Raw genomic sequence first — 21,180 nt, forward strand, 5'->3', positions numbered from 1 at the left:
GGAAGTAACTGAGATTGCCTTCAGTTGGATTAGCCTTCCAAGAGGCAAAGGCAAGTTGTTTCAGGGCAACTGCCTCACCACAAGATTCAGTGTACCATGGACGGGAGGAAGGGTAAGACAACTGAAGACGAGATGGGATAAATCTGTGCATGAGAGAGAGCAGTTTGCTTTGGAAGAATTCCCAGGAAGAATTGATGTCAGAGGCAGTGGAGATGGGAGACCGATCCAGACGATTGATGGCTGCTTGAAGACCGTGCCAGTCGGCCTGAGTGAAATGCCAGACTCGTCGACGCTGAGGAGGCTCTCTGAGAATGGCCAGAGAGATGTCCACTTTGACAAGCACATGATCAGAAGAACCGATTGGAGCAGAAGAAGAGCAGCAGACATTAGCAGGGAAGTTTGTCATAACCAAGTCTAGAAGAGAAGATACTCCATTGGCTGAGATCCAGGTCAGGAAATTGACAGATTGTGTCAATCCCAGTGAGTCACAGAAATCACAGTCCCAGTGAGACCTCTCCAACTCTGGAGAATCCTATCTCTTTTCTGATGACCACTCTCTGCCGCTCCATATCTCACTCCTCAGATCGGCAGTCTGCAGCCTCCTCACTCTGCAGACCTGAACAAAATCACAAACTGGTCAAACAAGTGGAACACGTCTTTCAATCCTGACAAATCTCTCACTATGTCTCTCTGAAAAGACCATCTGGACAACCCTCCCATCTACTTTCTCAACATTCCTCTTAACCTTTCTGGGCACTTCTGAGCTCCTCACCACATACAAGGCTTTCATCTGCAGCTCAATGGAATACTGCTCACCCTGTGGGCTGGTGCTCCTGCCTCACACCTGGCTCGGCTTCAGTTTCTTGAAACCAAAGCTTTCAGAATCATTGGAATCAACCGTGATGAAGCGGTATCTCTGAGGGCCTCTCTCCCTCATCACAGGCAAGTTGGTGGTCTTTTTCTTCTACAGACTCCTCTCCAGCCTTGCTCCCCCTGCTCTGTCTCCCAAATATTCCTTCAGATCGCACAAGATCTGCCAGCAACCCTCTTCTGGTGAAACACTGCCAAAATCTAGACTCTGCTCACCTTCACTCTTTCATTGCTCTTCTCCCACCTCTGGAACAATCTCCCAAACTCTTCAATCCCACTCCTCCCTCTAGGTCTTAAAAACAGCTGTTCACCACCATGTCTCATCTTCCCCATCCAAAACCTTTATCTTTTCTATCCCCGTTAATACACCCCAAATCTCCAACCTTTTTCCTGAAATTCCTAGTAATGTTCATTTGTTTTATACTGTGTACCCCTTCCCTGCCCGCCCCCACCCTTCCACAGATCTACCGACATCCCTGCTCTCTTCTGTTGTTGTGCTTGAAAGTTTTCCTCTATCCCCCTCCCTTTATGGGTCTGTGCCTGTTATCGTGTGTAATGTGTTTGCTCTTACACGAGCCTCGACACCATACAAAAAATAAAAAATAAAATTGCATTTTAGTTTTCCCTACCGAGTACATACGTTATATCTGTGGAATACCCTGTGTCGAACTTTAGTTTCCCCTAATTTCAGTTAAGGATAACTGTTTCCGAACAAAAATGTCTATAAACACTTCATTGAGAGCATCACTTGTGGTGGGATATTACAAATCGAACTAAAACAACCTAATTTTGGGGAAACAAAATCATCCTTAATTCTTGAGGAATTAATCCGTCAGTAAGGATTGTGAAACATACGTTGGGCCACGGAACAAGTTTGCTTGCGATCCAGAAAGGAACACGATGTGAGGTGTTTGGAAAGTACAATAAAGGGTTTCTAGAGGTTTCCAGCTGTTGCAAAAGGGAGGATAAAGGATGAGCAGAAAGGGAAGAAGAAGAAGGTACGGGAACAAAATCATGACCATGCGGCAGCCAAAATCAATTAAACGATCAGCACAGAAGATGGTGGAATGATCAACGATAGTTCCGGGGAACAAACTACAAGTTACATAAGACAAATCAGTTTCCTCGGCTCCGTGAACTTCAAAAGCAACGTGCACTCAAAGCAATCATAAACAGAAGCAGAGTTTCAGATTTTCAATACAGTAAAAAGAACAAAGACTAAAGTCAAATGTTCCTATTCCACTTCTGTCAAAGCAACGCAGATTCAAATGAGCAAGCTTTAAAGTAACCAAACAGATAAAGGTGATGGCTGCAACGTTTATTAATAAATATGGAAGGAAGACAGTGAGACAGGTTCAATACAAGGGAATCTCAAAATCAAAAAAGTGAAACATCAGCAGAGTATGGCTGGTTAGACTGCCGCAATAAGTATGGTGCAAGCAAATTGGAGGGGAGGGGTGGGGAAGGGGGCATTGCAGGGATCAGGGACAGGCTGCAGATTCTATCCCTTGTGGCCGGCCACAGGCGGCAGGTTAAGCTCTGAGGTTGCCCAGTGAGCTGGTGTTTGGTCGGGGCCAAAAGTCGGTATGTAAGATATACAAAGCACTCATGGTCAAAACGTCAAACATTTAAGCTGATAACCGCATGTTGCAATGTCAAGCAAATATAAGAACTGAATGCACGGAAGATTCAAATGATAGCAAACGGAGTGTAGAGCAAGTGCATGAAAACACAAACGAGAAAAAAATGGATGCAAAGGAAAAAGAATGGGACAAAGGACAGAAGAGCAACAGCTGCAGCCACATCCAAACATCACCATCGAATCTGGCCCAAGGGTCGACTCGAGCAACAAGAACCCACGATGGAGAGAAGGGGGAGAATAGTGTTGTTACAGGGAGGAAGAACAGACAGCACGGCAGTGGCATGCTGAACAGAGGTGGCACACCGAGTGTCTTCCAAGAAAATTTACAGCACGATTGAGAACCATGGCAGAGGAGCGTGGGGGCAGCATGCCATACTTCAGTAAAGGATAAGTTTTTGGGACCAGTTTCAGGGTACAGTTAGGATTTCCGGCTAGAGAAAGTGGGTACAATGCGTTATGTACTAGCTTTCAAACACTAACTACAGCGAACACACAAGGGGAAAAGGGGGCAAAGGAGGGGGAGGGGGAATGGAGAGTGAAAATAATGCAGCCAGCAAAAAAAAAAAAAAAAAAAAAAAAAAAAAAAAAAAATCCAAAAAAAAAACCAACATGGAATGGCTGGGAATGAAAAAAAGTCAGCAATTGACAAAACCTGGAACAAAACCAAAATCATGGGGACAGAGGCAGATGTTTCGAAAGAGTACATTTAATAATTCTCTAGCACTGTATTTTCTTTTTATACAGAAGCTTCCAAATGGGCACGGAAGTGCACCAGGAGTGGCAGTGCAGCTGCACCTCAATAGTATGACTCCTTCTCCACCCAGCCTGCAGAGGGAACATCACGCAAGAGTCAACGGCAGAAATGCAGTCAGGTATTAAAGAACCCAACAACACTACTAAAGTTCTGGTTGAGAACATTTATGGATTTTAGAGCTGGGAGCCATTGAAGAAGCGGGATATTTACCTCCAGGATTCCTCCGCAAAATAAATTTGCGAATTTCGTCGTATAAGAAGATGAGCAAACTGTAGGGGAAGGCGCAAAACCACCAACTCGGCCTGGTAGGAACAAGATGACAGAAAAAAAAAAGATGTGAAAATCAGATTTTTCAGCAGGACAAGAAGATAATCAAGGAGAAAATAAAAATAAATAAAAGAAAGGCACAAATACCACAGTATTTAAATAAATAAGGAAGACTTTTATTTTGCTCTGGGTGAAAGCTCAAGAATGGGAAGCAAGTAATACATTTCTTGAAGGCAAAGAAAGAAGAAATTCAGTAGCGATTGAGGCAGCATTCTGTTTGTGTGTGTATGTGTCTATACACAATGTGTCTATACACATTCTATATGTCTATACACCACCCAGGTTCAATTTATCCTTGGATTGAACATTTTTGAAGGTTTGGATTAATTTGAAGCAGCTTTTAGTTTTTAAATTTTTTTTATTTACTCTGAAGAGCATTTTTGTTTTTCAAGGTGAGACAGGCAGCATGAGCCATCTACTATACAAGAGAGCGGTTGGTCTTTGTCTGTTGCCATTTTTCTCAGAGATGGCTTAACGGATCTCCATCAAACTTTCAGAGGTTCATCAGTGAGTGCTTTGGAGTGTTTTATATTAGGCAAAATATTAGGTTCAGTGAGTATTTGGCAAAATAATTTTTTGGGGAAAAACAAAACAAAACAAAAAACAACAAAAACGCTCTTTCGTGTAAGCCTTTTTGATTAATGACAGTTGTAATTATATACAAGTACACATTCACATTAATACAAAGCAATTCCCAAACATTTGAACACAAATAAATCAAACAATTCCAGAAGTGTACGAAGTTGGTAGTAAGGCTTCTTCTTCTTCCTGACAGTCATCATACTTAACTCAGAAACATGATGAACGGCACATTCACTAGCATTTATTCAACAAAAGGTAAAATTATGATTTTACATTTGTGATGGATTCTGATTTGGATGCAATTGCTTTTCCATTATATTTGCCCTCATTTCAAATATGTTAATGTTTCTTTTTCGCTTGAGCAACACCGGGTACTACAGTTATAAACACCTTACTCTGTTTACTTTTGTAAAGTAAACACTTTACTTTACAAAACATACTTTACTTGAGGGACAAATACAAATACAACTTTGTCTGGGGGTACCATCGGTTATGAGGCCGCGGCCTCGTGCGGGGATGTGGGGGACCGGTGTAAATTGTACCATGTAGCACCACCTGTTGATGGTGGCAGAGGGTATTACACTTTCCTTTTTTTACCTGGGCAACACAGATTATGAAGCACTCTTTGCACAGGTAAAAAAAAATTCTCCTTCTCATCCCCCCTCCCCCAAAACGGAGGGGCCTGTCAAAGCCACCCCCCCCCCCCAAATATGTATATGTAGTATATCTTACCCCTTCCACCCCCAAATTCCTCCCTAACCCCCTCCACCCCCCGGCAACTCTGGGTACTCCTGGTAGTGGTTATGAGAATCCACACAAATCCTTCAGTGTTGTGGTTATACGAGTTCCAAATAAATTCTCCCATAGTTAATCAGTTATTTCTTAGTTGTATTTCTTAGTTGTATTGTTCAGTTCAACTGTAAAGTCTGTTGCAAGATCTGCATTACAATTGTGCAATAAGGAACCCCAACAATCATTTTTTATCATTTCACATTACTTTTTGTGGACCATCTGCCAAATATTTTCCTCAGCCATGAAGGCATTATTCCCTCAGCCCCCATAACAATGTCATGAGCAGCACTGAAAAGATCGCGCTGCAATTTCATATGCAACCGATTCTCAGAAGTGCCCTGAAGGCAGCTGTCGGACATTTCATGAGTGCCTCTCAAAGCAGATTGCACCAGGGAAGCGGCCCCACCCATGGGGAAGGGGAGGGGCGACGCAAAAACCGAGAGTATATATGGAGAACGATGTGAGGGGACTGTGGGAATTAGAGAGGCAGAGGGTATTTGAGAATAAGGGAGGAAAGGGCGTGGTAAAAGCGTTGTTACTAGAAGCAATCTCAGATTTTGTTCAGGGCTTGATCGATTATTAATATTACTCGCACAATGAGAGTCGAGTCTCGTCTTCTCTCGTGTTTCCTTCTTCTGTGTCCTTCGATGATTCCTTTCGCTCTGCCGGTCCGCTCACATTATTTACTTTCATTATCATCTTAAGTTTGCCAGTTGTGTTCCGTGCGCAGTTAGTCTTCAGCATTCGGTCTTTCTTGCATCTTTCGGGTTCGTCCTTTTGCGCTCTTGCGCTTTCCTTATATCTTCTGCCATCCTTGCACACCTTTGTTTTCACATTGCCATATCAGAGAGCACAGTTGCTGGACTCTGTCGCATCAATGAAGCTCAAACGTGCTGTCAGGATACAGTCATATGTACAAAGAGCACACAGCACTAACTCGGCAGGAAACCTCAGGCACCCGGTCAGGAGGCACATTTCCATACGTGCTGAGAGCAACGTCAACGCTGTGGGGATGCACCGAGGCCGTGGGGATGCACGGAGGCCGTGTGGTGCAGGAGGGGAGCCAACTCGGAGAGTCCTAGCTTCAGTCAGGACGTGGGAGCCAGTCAACGAGGATAAGGTGTGCAGGGGGTCGTCCTTTACCCCATCTAATGTTTACCAGCTCATCGTCATTACCAATCATCCATCCCATCATTCACCAATCTCTCCCTTTCCTATTGGATGCATGATGCCAGCATATGTATTGTAAAGTGTCAAGTCATTGCAAATAAGGATTTAGAGCGGGAATGTTGGCATAGGGCGAAGGGGAATGTATGAATGCTGTAATTATTGTACATGCATGCAATTTCCTAGTCTCATCTGCCTGTAATAAATACCTGCTTGGCCTGCCATTGTAAATACTTCCCCTTGGTTTCTTATTACGGGCAATAAAGGCCATTTCTTTAACCGTCTTGACATATTCTGTCGGTTTTGATGACCACACAAGACTGCTGAGGCATTTGGCAAGCTCAGATTTGTTATCCAAGTTTGATCTCAGGTGCAGTTATGTGACATTGGTTTCGCTCGGCCGGCTGTCATGTAACTGTCGGGCCAGTCCCCATTTGCCTCGCTTAGCTCACCGGTACAGTAAATCGACTTTGGGCGGGAGGATGCGGCCAGAGTTAATAGTTGGTCTAGTAGACATGCCGGCCTTGGAGTTATCCAGGGGCAATGTCCAAAAGCAGAAAAAACCAGGAGAACCGTAACATTTGTGTCAGGAGTGGGACCTTTCAAAACCCCCTGAACAACCTCCTGTATACCCGTAACAATATACATATATACATATACAAAATAAAGATTGCTCGGTTAAAAAAAAAAAACACTCACTTGAGGGGATACATGCGCAAGGCCACATCCATGCCAGGGCAATATGACAGGAAAGCAGCGAGAGCAGTCTCTTCAAACAGGCCAAAGATCAGCACCTTGTTTCTGGCACCATCAAAAATAAAAATGAGTAAAACCAGACAAACTGATTACCCAATGGCCAAAATTATGATCAAAACATTCAATGGCAATCACTACGCAGTCAAAGGGTACATTCAAATGGTGCAGAACATTTAAGATAAATATGTACACGGTAATCGTAATTTCATGTTTGTGATATACATTACTTCATTCCTTGTTGGAAAATGGAGTTTCGACGGGTTTTGCAGATGATCACATCAGCCCACTGCACGACGACGATGCTCACAAAGAAGGCCGTATGGCAGGTGTACTCAACGATCTTGCGCTGCTCATACGTCTAAGACAGATTGAGGTAGATAGAAAATGCAACAGCTGTTGTGACAATTCCAAAGTAGATGCAGTTATTGTCACAGCACTAGTTGGACAATTTCAAAATATATATTTTTTAAACAAGCATGCACATCGAGACTATTATTGTATCAAAATGCACAATTACAAATAACAAGTCTGGATGAATGATTAAGTTTCAGCCCTTCCATGAGAATTGATCAATTACAAAATAAACAAGAAAGAGCAATCAGAGATTGCAAACCCACACCAGGATGTATTCTCAGTGGTTTTTAAGGCTTTTGTGTTAAAACAAACATGGCGGCCGAACCACGTGACCGATGACGTCATTATTTTTTTTTCTAAACCAATTTATTCCTAGATTATGCTCAATAAATTTCATCTTGATCGGATGAAGTTTTGCACTTGTCGAATTATGATGTCATAATGGAGGCACCTATGACTAACATATTTTATTCCCCATGGAGAGATCTTTACAATGAGCCATGTCTTAATTTTTTTCTATTCAGCGATTTCGGAGATAGAGGTGCAAAGTTTTTCGTTTTTTCCAAGATGGCGGCCAAACTACGTGACCTAGACGTCATAATTATCATTTAAAAAATTCTAGTTGGAGTTGCACCTATGGTGAAACTTTCCTTTCAATCGGCCCAATGGTTGCAGAAAAAAAATCCAATTTATTCTGTGCGGACAAACAGACAAATAAACAAACGGACTCAAATGCAATACCCTCTCCTCAGGCGAGGATAATGAGCAATCAGAGATTGCAAACCCTCACCAGGATGTTTTCAGTGGTTTTTAAGGCTTTTGTGTTAAAACAAATATGGCGGCCAAACCACGTGACATACGACGTCATAATTATCATTACTAAATTATGCAGGTGGAGTTGCACCCATGGCGAAAATTCCCTATCGATCGGACCAACGGTTGCAGAGAAAATCATATTTCTTTTGTGTGGACAGACAGACGAACAGACAGACAAATGGACTCGAATGTAATACCCTCTTCTCTGGCGAGGGCAACTATTAATAAAAACAAACGTGCAATATCCCTCCACCAAAAAATGTGGCAACTGTCCTAAAACGTAAATAAATTGTCGAAATTGTCTTTTTGTCATAAATTATTCTTAATCAATTGTATTATAATTATTATGGTAATTTGACGTAATTATAGTATTATACGTAATTGCATTAGTCGTAATGTCGCAAATTAATTGTAATTGTAAATAAATTGTCTTAAATTATAAATAAATAGTAAATTGTCCTAATTGTCAAATTGTCCTACGGGTCCTAAAATCCTGCTCTGCCGCTCTTTCACACCCTGTCTGTTCTCTTCACCCTCTTTTGCTCAAGGTCATCTGCCATCTGTGAAAATCAGCCAACATTACCGCTCGACACAAAAAAGATGCCAAAACAGATCCTTGCAACGACAGACCAATCAACCTGCTCCCAATCATCAGCAAGGTCATGGAATCAATTAATCGCTTCTGACATTAAATCCTTCCTCTTCTCCAATGGCTTGATCTCGGATCAATTTTGATTCAGACCAGGTCATTCTACTCTGGACATGCTGCTTCTGCTGTCTCAACAATGGATGGAGGCCCTCAATGCCAAACAGGAAATCAGAGCCGTCTTCCTTGACATTTCACGTGCCTTCTATAGGGTCTGGCACCCCGCTCTGCTCACCAAACTCTCCTCCTTTGGTATCCATGGAAATCTCCACGCATGGCTTGCGGACTGCCTCTCTGGTCATAGTCAACGTGTGGCCCTGAATGGATTTCTCTCATCTCCCCTTCTTGTTCAGGCTGGAGTTCCCCAAGGCAGTGTTCTGGGCCCTGTGCTTTTTCTGATCTTCATCAATGATCTCTCCAACTCTCGAAAATCCGATCTCTTTGCTGATGACCACTCTGCCGATCTGAGGGATGAGGTATAGAGCGGCAGTCTGCAGCCTCCTCACTCTCTGTAAACATGGGAAAAAAAAAAATCAGACTGGTCAAACAAGTGGAACATGTCTTTCAATCCTGACAAATCTCACTCACTACGTCTCTCTGAAAAGACCAACTGGACAACCCTCCCATCTACTTTCAAAACAATCCTCTCCAAGAGGTTCTGTCACTCAAGCTTTTGGGTCTCACTATCTGCCATGATCTTTCCTGGGAAAACCACATTTCCAAGCTGGCCTCCAAAGCCAGTCGCCAACTGGGCATCCTCCATCGTGCGAAGTCCTTCCTTAGCACACCTGAGCTACTCACCAGATACAAGGCTTTCATCTGCAGCTCAATGGAATACTGCTCCCTTCTGGGCTGGTACTCCTGCCTCACACCTAGCTCGGCTTCACACTGTAGAAACCAAAGCTTTCAGAATCATTGGAATCTCTCGCGATGAAGCTAACTCCGAGGGCCTTTCACTCACTCACCGCAGGCAGGTTTGGTGGTCTTTCTGTCTTCTTCCAACTCCTCTGCAGTCTCGCTCCCCTGGCTCTGTCTGTGCTCTGTCCCCCAAATATTCCGAGAGGTCACAAGATCTGCCAGCAACCCTCTTCTGGTGAAACTGCCAAAATCAAGACTCTGCTCACCCTCACTTTCATTCCTCTTTTCTCCCACATCTGGAACAAACTCCCTCACTCTCTTCAACCCCACTCCTCCCTCCAGGTGTTTAAAACAGCTGTTCACCACCATCTCTCATCATCCAAAACCTTGTTCTCTACGCCCGTTGATTCACCCCAGATCCACTTTCTTTAAATACCGACTTCTTTCCTGGAAGTCCTAGCAGTGTCCATGTGTTTTATACCTCTCCCACCCCCCCCCCCCCTTTCCCTTGCCTCCCCCCCAAATCTCTCCCTCCCACAGATCTCCTGACATCCCTGTTCTCTACTGTTTAACTTATGTGCTTCCATCTCACCATCTTGTCTCCCGCTCCCTTTATTACATGTTTTATGTGTCCGTTTTTTTTGTGATTAATGTTAGCTCTTACGAGCCTCGATCTTGGATACAAAAAAATAAAGTGGCTCATGTAACAGGTTCTCAAAAAGAAAGCAACCAGTAAATGCTGTTCATAACAGCAAAAAAGACAATCACATGTCAAGGGGAAAATGGGTTGTGGGACATTTGTCAAGCGAGACGAGTGGGCGTGCGATATCAAAAATTCATTTCCACAGTCTTGAAAAAACACCTCCAGAGACGGTGTACATACAAGTTTCAACATTCAATACCCTCAAATGCCGAGTAAAATGTGGCCTGCACACGAAAGGGTTACCTGACACATTGAAAGGACTAAATCGGCATACTGCAATTGCCTGAGTTTTAGGTAGTTATGCAATACGAATGGAAAAGGGGGATTTGAATCCCATGAGGCCTATACACTGAAGGGACATGGCGAGTTGATTTCAGGTTTCCACCCGCACAAAGCCATGTATATGTATATCTTGAGAAAAATACCAGGGGCATAGAAAAGGCCCCTTCATCTGGTATGCATCACGTGGCAAAGTAGAGCAAAGAAGAGACAATCAAAAAATCTTGTGTGCAGGCCGGACTACCCTTGTGTTCTTAGGAGGAACAAAGTAATGCTCCAGAAAAGTTCATATAAAGGGCATCTATAGGTTAAAATTAACCCATCTATAGGTTAAAATAAATTTACTTCATGCAGCTGCATGAATCAAATTGGCTTCATTATTGGAGGTCAAAGTAACTTTTATTAGAATAAAGTGTGTGTTAATCTGGAGTGAGTATATAAAGTGGCGAAAGCATGGAAAAATTCCCAGGTAGGTTATAGGAAGCAAATTTATTGATCGGGTGAGTAGGAAAAGTAAATTGGGATTCTGAGGGAACAGTTAATTTGGGGTATGGATGCATCACAGACATGGGTCGATAGACATCTTCGCTTCCCTTCAACAACATTCAGACACTGACAAGGACTGTTGGTTACATCGATAAAAGACAACACCAAGCAATAGTATCAAACATTAATCCAATGACATCCCTGGTGTTGGCTTAGCGGTTAGGGTGCCGGCTTGGGATCCAAGGATCCTGGGTTCGAATCCCGGTCCATCGCTGAATTAACACCAGGGGGGTTGACTCAGCCTGTCATCCTTCCGAGGTCGGCAAATTGAGTACCAGCTTGCTGGGATGAATGATCCCGGTGTGTACCCCGGTTTAGAAAAGGTGCACCGTATCCCTGTGCATCGTAAGAGCGTGACCAAGGGTTGGCGTCAGGAAGGGCATCCGGCCATAAAAACATTGCCTCAAACAGGGAACCATGATTGTTATGGGGCCCGCAAGGCTAACCCCCGATCTAGCGGGCAAAATGGCCTTAAAACGATCATTCATTCATTCATTCAATCCAATGACAAGCTAGTGATGCACATCGGTGAAAGCATTGCATGCTTGTCAATAAATGCCAGAGTGAGGAGAGAAAGCAAAATAAGAAGATGGTGAGGGGAATTACAGGATTCCGTACTTACCCACTCTTGCCCATAGCTATCCTCCAAATCATTTACGTTTCGATCGTCCCAGTGAACTCTGATGTTGATGAGGGTCCATGGCAGGAAGCCATTCTCCGCCATAATAACAAAATAAGTGAAAAAGCCACCCAGAGCTTGAATCATGCCTGAGTGAGAAAACGTCAAGCTTGCATTAAATTAAAGTCTACTTGGACTGTTGATAATTCAATAACCTGCTGATCTGTGAAAAAAAGCCAAGTGCTGTCTCGACCAACACGGTCATGGTTTACTCCTCCAATGTAATTTGAGACTGTTTAAACACCTAAACATGTTTGCTTTGAAAACGGTGGCATCGTGGAATGGTAATAAGTGCTGGATAAAATTGCCATCTCCACAATTAATGTCTCATCTGCTACGTTCAACAATCGGTTAGATTTGTTGAACATGGGTGAATGAACAGGAAGCAACTCTGGTTGGTGCAGGCCTACATAATGGCTTTGCTACGTTGACACCCATCCATCACAATCCTCAAAAAAAAAAAAAGAAGAAGCTAGATCTCCATATGTTCAGATCCCATCAAAATTATTTAAAACAAGCGTTACGCCGAGGTCCCCCGTCGGGGAAGTGATGAGTTGACAAAGGGGAAGACGCAGAAAACATGCAATGATATGATATTTCGCTCACAAGGTTCAGACATACATGGAGGCGGCCATCTTGGATTTTGACATGGCGACCCAATTTTCAATAGCGTTCTTCCTTATGCGTAGATACACCCACATACCAGATTAGAAGTTGGTACTTCGCTTTTCTTTTTTTTTTTTCCCCCCAAGACATTCCGCTCACAAGGTTCAGACATACATGGCGGTGGCCATCTTGGATTTTGATGTGGCGACCCAATTTTCAATAGGGTTCTTCCTTATGCGTAGATACACCCACACACCAGATTAGAAGTTGGTACTTCGCTTATTTTTCAAGATATTCCGCTCACAAGCTTGACATACATGGCGACGGCCATTTGGATTTTGATGTGGCGACCCAATTTTCAATAGGATTCTTCCTTATGCCTAGATACACCCACACACCAGATTAGAAGTTGGTACTTCGCTTATTTTTCAAAATATTCCGCTCACAAGGTTCAGACTTACATCGCATCAGACATACATGGCGGCGGCCATCTTGGATTTTGACGTGGGTTGCACCCACACACCAAATTCGAATGCGGTCCTTCGCTTCGGAAAACCATAGTTCCCCTTTCGTTCCGCGGTGCGACGGGGGACAATAATGTTTTTGCATTTTGTATCACCTGCCCATCCTTTGCAAAAGTAACAAAGTTCAAAGTTGACAATGTAATTGTAAAATTGAGACATGATGCAAACTTACAAAAATAAGTGAAATTTTCACTTTACCCATCAAGGTGTACTATGTCAAATGATTTTTTTTGTATTAATCGGCTGGATTACATTAGATACATCAAGATGTGGATACACAAGTATATTTGAAGCAAAGTACTTGTGTACAGAATTTGCATACCTATCTGTCCGTAGGCCATGCTAATCAACCTTTCGTTCACAAGTTTGTCCGTTTTGGGGTTCCTTGGCTGGCGCTTCATGATGTCACTCTCTGCTGCCTCATAAGCCAGGGAGATGGCCGGCACCTTGGATGAGAATTTTATGAAGGATTAATTGCAGCAAAAGCAAAGTGGTGGTAAAACAAGGGGGGCAGGTGGGAGGGATGGGAGAAGGAAAGAAAGCAAGCATCTTGTACCATGTCAGTTCCCAGATCAATGCAGAGGATGGTGACGGTACCCAGAGGAAGAGGGATATTTGCAATGATGAAGAACAGGAATGGTGTGATCTCAGGGATGTTACTCGTCAGTGTGTACGCAATAGACTTTTTCAGGTTGTCAAAGATAAGCCGGCCTGTCACACACAACTTGCAATCAGTATGGGCCACAATTTCAGCCAGCAACAGATTATACCACCATTCTACAAATCAGACCAATCAATCGCATTATCAATTCTTACACGCTGGATGCAATTTTAGATTACAAGGCAGTTGTAGAGGGAGGCTACTCCATGATGTAGAATTTCAGACTGGCGATACAGTATACCCTTTTATCAATAAGGGGTGTTGCAAAACATTTTACCTTTTTTCCCCCCCCGAATGCGTGCACAACCGTAACGGGTGCTTGGGGGGGGGGGGGGGGGGGGGAAGGTAAAATGTTTTGCAACACCCCTTACCAAACAAGAGTTATATTGCAATTGAACCCAGGATAACAAAGAACAATTGTCATCATTCATGTGATTCATATAATCAGTTCAATGCAAATTCCTACCCTCCTCAACACCAGTGACAATGGAGGCAAAATTGTCATCCAAAAGGATCATGTCGGCAGCTTGTTTTGAAACGTCAGAACCTGCAATCCCCATGGCTACCCCAATATCGGCCATCTTCAGGGCTGGAGAATCGTTAACACCATCCCCAGTCACTGCAACAATGGCTCCCTAATAAAGAGCAGGAAAACAGAACAATAGAATCATTAATCATGAGAAAAATCCTACTGCTCTAAATGCATAATTTTCTTTCCTCAATCTTTTATTTCATGCAATGCACACCTGTCTTTGGCAACCCTCAACTATGATGAGCTTCTGTTGTGGGGACGTACGAGCAAACACTATCTCTGTATGGTTCTGCAGAATCTCATCCAGTTTATCAATCGGCATGTCCTTCAGGTCAGAACCATGGATTACACAAGCCTTCGCATCCCTGCCAAGCACAGGTGCACACGAACAGTTAATAAAAAACAAACAAAAAAACCTCAGCTGAATAAGACATGCCAAAGCATTGTAGTTGTAGTGTGGCCTCAGAAAGTTTTCTTGAACAAGCCGTGGCGACGTGTGCACAGAGCCGAATGATCTCCCAGGAGTGACCCAGAGATACCCCACATCCAGGATGGTGTATCCCTGCCTTCACAAAGCCGGGCCATGACAGTTACAGAGCAAGGGGAAAGAGAGAGAAAGAAGGAAATGGCCGGTCCATGGGGACCGATCGGTACTCTGACCGTGACGAATCCGAGCAACAGGGAAGAATGGGGAAGATTTGCCACTCACACCCCCCCCCCCCCCCCGACTTGCATGGGTGGGAGGGGGAGGGGGTACAACCACCACGTAGAGGCATCCCCGATAGATGTGGCAGAGTAGTTTAATAGGTTGCTAAACACTTTGGCTGTTAGAATTTGGCGTCAAACAAATTATGCTTACGACTTCCAAATAAGGGGGGAAATAAATAAATAAAACTTACCTTGGATTGACCTGGCCAACAGGAATGTTGAGCCGTGCTGCAATGTCCTCCACAGTCTCATTTCCTTCAGAGATAATTCCAACACCCTTGGCAATGGCTTTGGCAGTGATGGGGTGATCCCCAGTAACCATAATAACCTGAAAAGGGGAAAAAATAAATAAATAAATAAATAAATATACTGTAAAGCCTTTCCGTCCACATGTTCATTGTCTGCAATTTTGCGTAACAGTGCTTAACTTCTAACCATCCTTTCTCTTCATCCGCACCAATATTTCTGCATACCTGTGGATAAAGTAAATCCTCCCCTCATTCCCTCCCCCTCCTACCCACCCAAAACCTCACTTTATTTTCAAAGTTTTTAAACACTCAAAGGATGCAGCAGATAAATGGAACAGTTGAAAGGAACAAAATAATCTCTGTAGAAAAAGAAGAGGCGTGATAGATCGTGGTGAAGAACCCCCCGCCCCCCCCCCCCCCCCCCCACCCCCCACGTTTGCCTTTTGTTCTATTGCATCAGGAATGCCTATCGGGGATGCCACTGATACCGGACCGCCCGGCCGGCACGCACACAAATGGTGTGTAACCACCTTTAGAGGCCATTTTTGGTGGTTTTATCACCATTGTAACCACCTTTAGAGGCCACCGACATCATTTCATTGTGGTCATACACTCGGACATTTGAGTAAAAGCAGAGCACCCACAGTAAAGAAAATAAGATTCCAGGGTTCCATAAATAAATGCACAGCAAAAAAAAAAAAAAAAAAAGCATCATTTACAAACGTGTGTTGAAAGGAAACAAATTCTGCAGTTCTAGCACCAGACAAAAGTTCCCCATCACATCCTATATAGACTAAATCTGAATGGGTCATATACCGAATGATGTCAAAAGTGCACCAAACAATATGTTGGAAAAACAGAACTTTCACACCAATCAGGGCAAATCTCAACCTTACACTGAACATTTTAATAAACCAGATCACTCAATAGATATTCAAATCTCTGCCTTAAACTGTACCTTTTAATAAACCAGATCACTCAATAGATATTTAAATCTCTGCCTTAAACTGTACCTTTTAATAAACCAGATCACTCAATAGATATTCAAATCTCTGCCTTAAACTGTACGTTTTAATAAACCAGATCACTCAATAGATATTCAAATCTCTGCCTTAAACTGTACCTTTTAATAAATCAGATCACTCAATAGATATTCAAATCTCTGCCTTAAACTGTACCTTTTAATAAACCAGATCACTCAATAGATATTCAAATCTCTGCCTTAAACTGTACCTTTTAATAAACCAGATCACTCAATAGATATTTAAATCTCTGCCTTAAACTGTACCTTTTAATAAATCAGATCACTCAATATTCAAATCTCTGCCTTCAACTGGACATTTTAATGAATCAGATCACTCAATAGATATTCAAATCTCTGCCTTAAACTGTACCTTTTAATAAATCAGATCACTCAATAGATATTCAAATCTCTGCCTTAAACTGTACCTTTTAATAAACCAGATCACTCAATAGATATTCAAATCTCTGCCTTAAACTGTACCTTTTAATAAACCAGATCACTCAATAGATATTCAAATCTCTGCCTTAAACTGTACGTTTTAATAAACCAGATCACTCAATAGATATTCAAATCTCTGCCTTAAACTGTACGTTTTAATAAACCAGATCACTCAATAGATATTCAAATCTCTGCCTTAAACTGTACGTTTTAATAAAGCAGATCACTCAATAGATATTCAAATCTCTGCCATCGATTCAATTGCAAATCGATCACACACCACAATTCTGAGACACGAGTCTTTTTGGATACACAAACTTTGGACAAACTTCCCTCATGGCATAAATTGACGATTAACGGATGTTCCAACTCATTCATTCCACCATAACCCATTCACCGTAGCTCATTCACTTCATTTTTTCATTAAAAATCCTTTTCACCTTTACATATGTCATTAACAAATGCAGGCAGTGCATGTATATGAATATGAACAGCATATGAATGTGTGCATGTGTGTTTATATATGAATATGTGCACTCGTTGAGGAAGGTGAGAGCCATTAACAGAATCTCTCCTTTTAGGAAATATATTATTTATGTATCAATATCATGTTGTTGGTGTTGGTGTTGGCTTAGCGGTTAGGGTGCCGGCTTGGTCCTAGGATCCTGGGTTCGAATCCCGGTTGATCGCTGAATTAACGCCAGGGGGGTTGACTCAGCCTGTCATCCTTCCGAGGTCGGCAAATTGAGTACCAGCTTGCTGGGATGAATGATCCCGGTGTGTACCCCGGTTTAGAATAGGTACCCCGTATCCCTGCGCATCGTAAGAGGCGACTAAGGGTTGGCGTCAGGAAGGGCATCCGGCCATAAAAACATTGCCTCAAACAGGGAACCATGATTGTCATGGGGCCCACAAGGCTAATCCCAGCTCCAGTGGGGAAAATGGCCTTAAAACGATCATTCATATTCATATATATATCAATATCATACCAATGTCTTGTATGCATGCCTGCTGTTCTTATAGAACGAGAAGGCGGCCTATTTGGCCAAAAGCTTGTCGAAAATAAAAGATCATCCTGAACGACGTCCACAACTTATTTAATTACTTCCGATTATATATTTTATGCAAATGAGGCATCCTACTCATATTGTGGAGTTCATGCTTTTCAGACAAAACCGTCCTCAAATTCACCTTGATACCAGCACTGCGGCACTTTCCGACAGCATCAGGTACAGCTGCACGTGGTGGGTCTATCATAGACATGAGTCCAACAAAGCAGAGATTATCGGTGCTGAAATTCACATCATCTGAATCAAATGCAAAGCCCTTGGGATAGTCTTCAGAAGGTAACAAGAAATGACAGAAACCTGAAAGAAAAAGAAAGAATTTCCATTTGTGGCATATACGTGTCCAACCAACAGCTTTGAGTGCACATTGCAGTCAAGTACAACTGGGCTATTTTATTTTGAATAAAAATGACCCAAGCACTTAAAATTTCCCATTACAAAAATTCCAGGTAACAGCAGCACGAGTAGATTATTCAGGAGGGGATTTTTTTTTTTCCCCCAATCCTATTGGAAATCAATAACCGAAATCAATTGTTTCGCACTCTATGCATAGATTGAAAATAAATATTGTGGCAAATTAACGAAAAGAGTGGCAAAGGAAGCAATGAAATGTCTGGTCAAAAACAAACTGTTGAATTTTAGATTATTGGCTGCAGAGAATGACAATGATTTGCCTGTCAAGATTAAAAATTGTTACGAGACCAAAATCTCGGTCACAATCAAAACAGACATATTCACAAGTTTATACATGATTATCGTGTTTATACACGATACAACTGAGTGGCGTGCTGATGAGGAGGGGAGTGTCGTTGAAGCTGAAGGGAAAGGTGTATGCTGCATGTGTGAGAAGTGTTATGATTTATGGGAGCGAGACATGGGTAATGAACGTAGAGCAGCAACGAAGGCTGGAAAGGGTGGAAATGCGAATGGTTCGGTGGATGTGCGGAGTATCGTTGAGAGAGAGGAAGACAAATGATGAATTGCGAAAGATGATGGGAATAGAGCCTGTGATGGATGGAGTGAAGAGAAACAGGTTGAGATGGTTTGGTCATGTGTTGAGGAAGGATGAAAGTGACTGGTTGAGAAAAGTGATGGAAATGAATGTAGAAGGAAGTAGAGCACGGGGAAGACCGAGAAAGACTTTGCTAAAGACGGTGGAAGAAGAAATGCGGGCATGGGGGTTAAACAAGGGGAGATGCAGAAAATAGGGCAAAATGGAAAAGATTGTCAAGGGGACCGCAAGGCTAACCCCTGCTCTAGCAGGGAAAATGGCCTTAAAATGCATGGTGTTGTTTGTTGTATACACGATTGCTTGCAGACTTAAATCGGGGCAGCAGAAAGTCAGGCGTACCCAGCACACGCTCGCCGAGGCCTCCAAGCTCGAGGTAAGCATTTTGAAAAGCCTCCTTCATCTCTTCATCGAGCGGAAGTTCCTTCCCATGCATCAAGATTGAGTTGCAGCGATCTAGGATCCTCTCTGGGGCACCCTTCATCACCAGCAAGTAACGAGGATCATCTGAGGACTCGGTCTCATGGATGGACAACTGCAATTTAATGGTGGATGAAAAAGTCAGGCAGAAGTCTCAAGATATACCAGAAGGAAGAACTTGGGGGGGGGGGGGGGGGGGGGGAATGCAACATTATTTAACTGTTACCCACCCATCCAGTCTTTAAAGGCAAGCATACCCTGACCTGTTTCCAACAAATTACATGAGCCAACATCATGGAATATCATAGTAAATTATGAAAAAGAAATTTGGCAAAATATATATATTTTTTGAAATAAACCATTTTGAAATGCGAATCTTTTAAATGGTTGTGGTACATAATCCTGGTGACAGATTGGTGTATTTTGGTTGTAAATCATTAGCCGAGTTGCAATAATTCTTTAATTTACCAGCTTCGGTGGTGTTTGCATCCACTAACAAGGTTAGAGTGTCCACTACGAGTCTTTGGAACCAGCAGTTCAATTCCGACCCTGGTAGAGCCATATCAAAAAAACAAAAAATCATATATATATATATATGACACGCTGCTTCCTTGTTCGACATTCAGCATTTAGAGGAAAAGGCATGGACAAACCATCAGTTGACATAATGGCGAGGAGGAAGTTTAATCCTCAAGGTGCCCTGCCGAATGGAGGAAAGCCAAGTCATAGCGATTGCATCACTGTCACCCAGATTGCCCCAATAAATTGTAACTTAAAAGTTTGTAACAAAGGCAAGCCCAAAACAAGACCAAAAGGCAAGACATGAGATGGTGTCTCATATTTGTCAGCAATTTGTGTCTGCATGTCTTAGACATAGTAAAAATAAACTATGCGGGTACGGCAAAAAAAAAAAAGCACCTGTCACAGATATCGATCACCATGTGAAGGCAAAATGAACTTTAAAGGTTTCCATTCGGTACAGAAACCAGACCACCATGTCAGCAAAGTTTGACAAATTATGAAAGGTAGTTTTCCTCAAAACATTTTTGGATATGCCCTACCTGGTACTTGTTGGTAGAGTTGAAAGGAATTTCTGCGATTTTCTTGTTTTTGTCACGCATTTCTCTTACGTTGCCCACGCAGAGTTCGATGCACTTCAACAGAGCAGACTCGGAGGCATCACCAGCTACATCTCTCTGCAAATAAAACCACAACGTTACACATTCAAAATCGACTGCTTGTGAACAGCAAACCCACCACAAAGGCACTGTAGCCAATCTCACCTTCAGCACCGGCTTGTTTTCCTGACCCACTGTGAAGACCGCACGGTTACAAAGGCCAGCGATGCGTGACAGGGCAGTCCATGTTGCAGAGCTCTTATCAAATGCTGTGCCTGTTAGACAAACCAATTTGGATTAAAAATAAACCTTTTCTGTGTCAAAGTTAATGAAGAAGCCATTACACGGCACAGGAAAGTTATAAAACCTCATACCGGACTGGTCTTCAGTTGTGTCTGCTTCGTGGATCTGGTTGTCAAACCACATGTGCGCAACGGTCATGCGGTTCTGTGTCAATGTGCCGGTTTTGTCCGAGCAGATGGTGGAGGTGGATCCAAGGGTCTCTACAGCCTCCAGATTCTTCACAAGGCAGTTCTTCTTGGCCATTCTCTTGGCTGTAAGTGTTAGGCAAACCTGGGAAAAGGAAAAGTTGAAAAGCTCTCCCATCAAAATAATACATCAGAGAAATTACATTTGGGGTCAAATGTAAATTTCTTTGCTTCAAATATAACAAGCGTTACGCCTAGGTCCCCCGTCGTTGGTGATGCGAGTTGACAAAGTGGAAGACGCAAGGCGGCCATCTTGGATTTTGATGTGGCGACCCAATTTTCAATAGCGTTCTTCCTTATGCGTAGCTACACCCACACACCAGATTAGAAGTGAGTAGTTCGTTTATTTTTCAAGATATTTCGCTCACAAGGTTCAGACATATATATGGTGGTGGCCATCTTGGATTTTGACGTGGCGACCCAATTTTCAATAGCGTTGTTCCTTATGCCTAGATACACCCACACCAGATTAGAAGTTGGTACTTCACTTATTTTTCAAGATATGCCGCTCACAAGGTTCAGACATACATGGCGGCGGCCATCTTGGATTTTGACGTGGGTTGCAC

The 21,180-nt window shown here is 42.8% G+C and overlaps 1 protein-coding gene across 2 annotated transcripts in view; it reads right to left on the reverse strand.

Annotated features, from left to right (window-relative positions):
- Positions 1-2,173: 2,173 nt before the first annotated feature.
- The window catches only part of ATP1A3 (ATPase Na+/K+ transporting subunit alpha 3), a 222,081-nt gene continuing 203,074 nt past the window's right edge, over positions 2,174-21,180 (reverse strand). For both annotated transcript variants that reach the window (XM_078781318.1, XM_068121870.2), the window contains exons 9-23: positions 20,501-20,699; positions 20,292-20,401; positions 20,070-20,204; positions 18,931-19,123; positions 17,704-17,879; positions 14,994-15,130; positions 14,309-14,459; positions 14,029-14,197; positions 13,458-13,612; positions 13,224-13,347; positions 11,715-11,860; positions 7,118-7,248; positions 6,834-6,935; positions 3,477-3,568; positions 2,174-3,337 (exon numbers count right to left, since the gene is read on the reverse strand). In XM_078781318.1, coding sequence (XP_078637444.1) covers positions 3,309-3,337; positions 3,477-3,568; positions 6,834-6,935; positions 7,118-7,248; positions 11,715-11,860; positions 13,224-13,347; positions 13,458-13,612; positions 14,029-14,197; positions 14,309-14,459; positions 14,994-15,130; positions 17,704-17,879; positions 18,931-19,123; positions 20,070-20,204; positions 20,292-20,401; positions 20,501-20,699 — 2,049 coding nt within the window. In that variant the 3' untranslated portion in view covers positions 2,174-3,308. The remainder of the gene's footprint in view (positions 3,338-3,476; positions 3,569-6,833; positions 6,936-7,117; positions 7,249-11,714; positions 11,861-13,223; positions 13,348-13,457; positions 13,613-14,028; positions 14,198-14,308; positions 14,460-14,993; positions 15,131-17,703; positions 17,880-18,930; positions 19,124-20,069; positions 20,205-20,291; positions 20,402-20,500; positions 20,700-21,180) is intronic.

Source organism: Myxine glutinosa, chromosome 7, assembly GCF_964187855.1.
Source record: "Myxine glutinosa chromosome 7, kmMyxGlut1.1, whole genome shotgun sequence".
Taxonomy (NCBI): Eukaryota; Metazoa; Chordata; class Myxini; order Myxiniformes; family Myxinidae; genus Myxine; species Myxine glutinosa.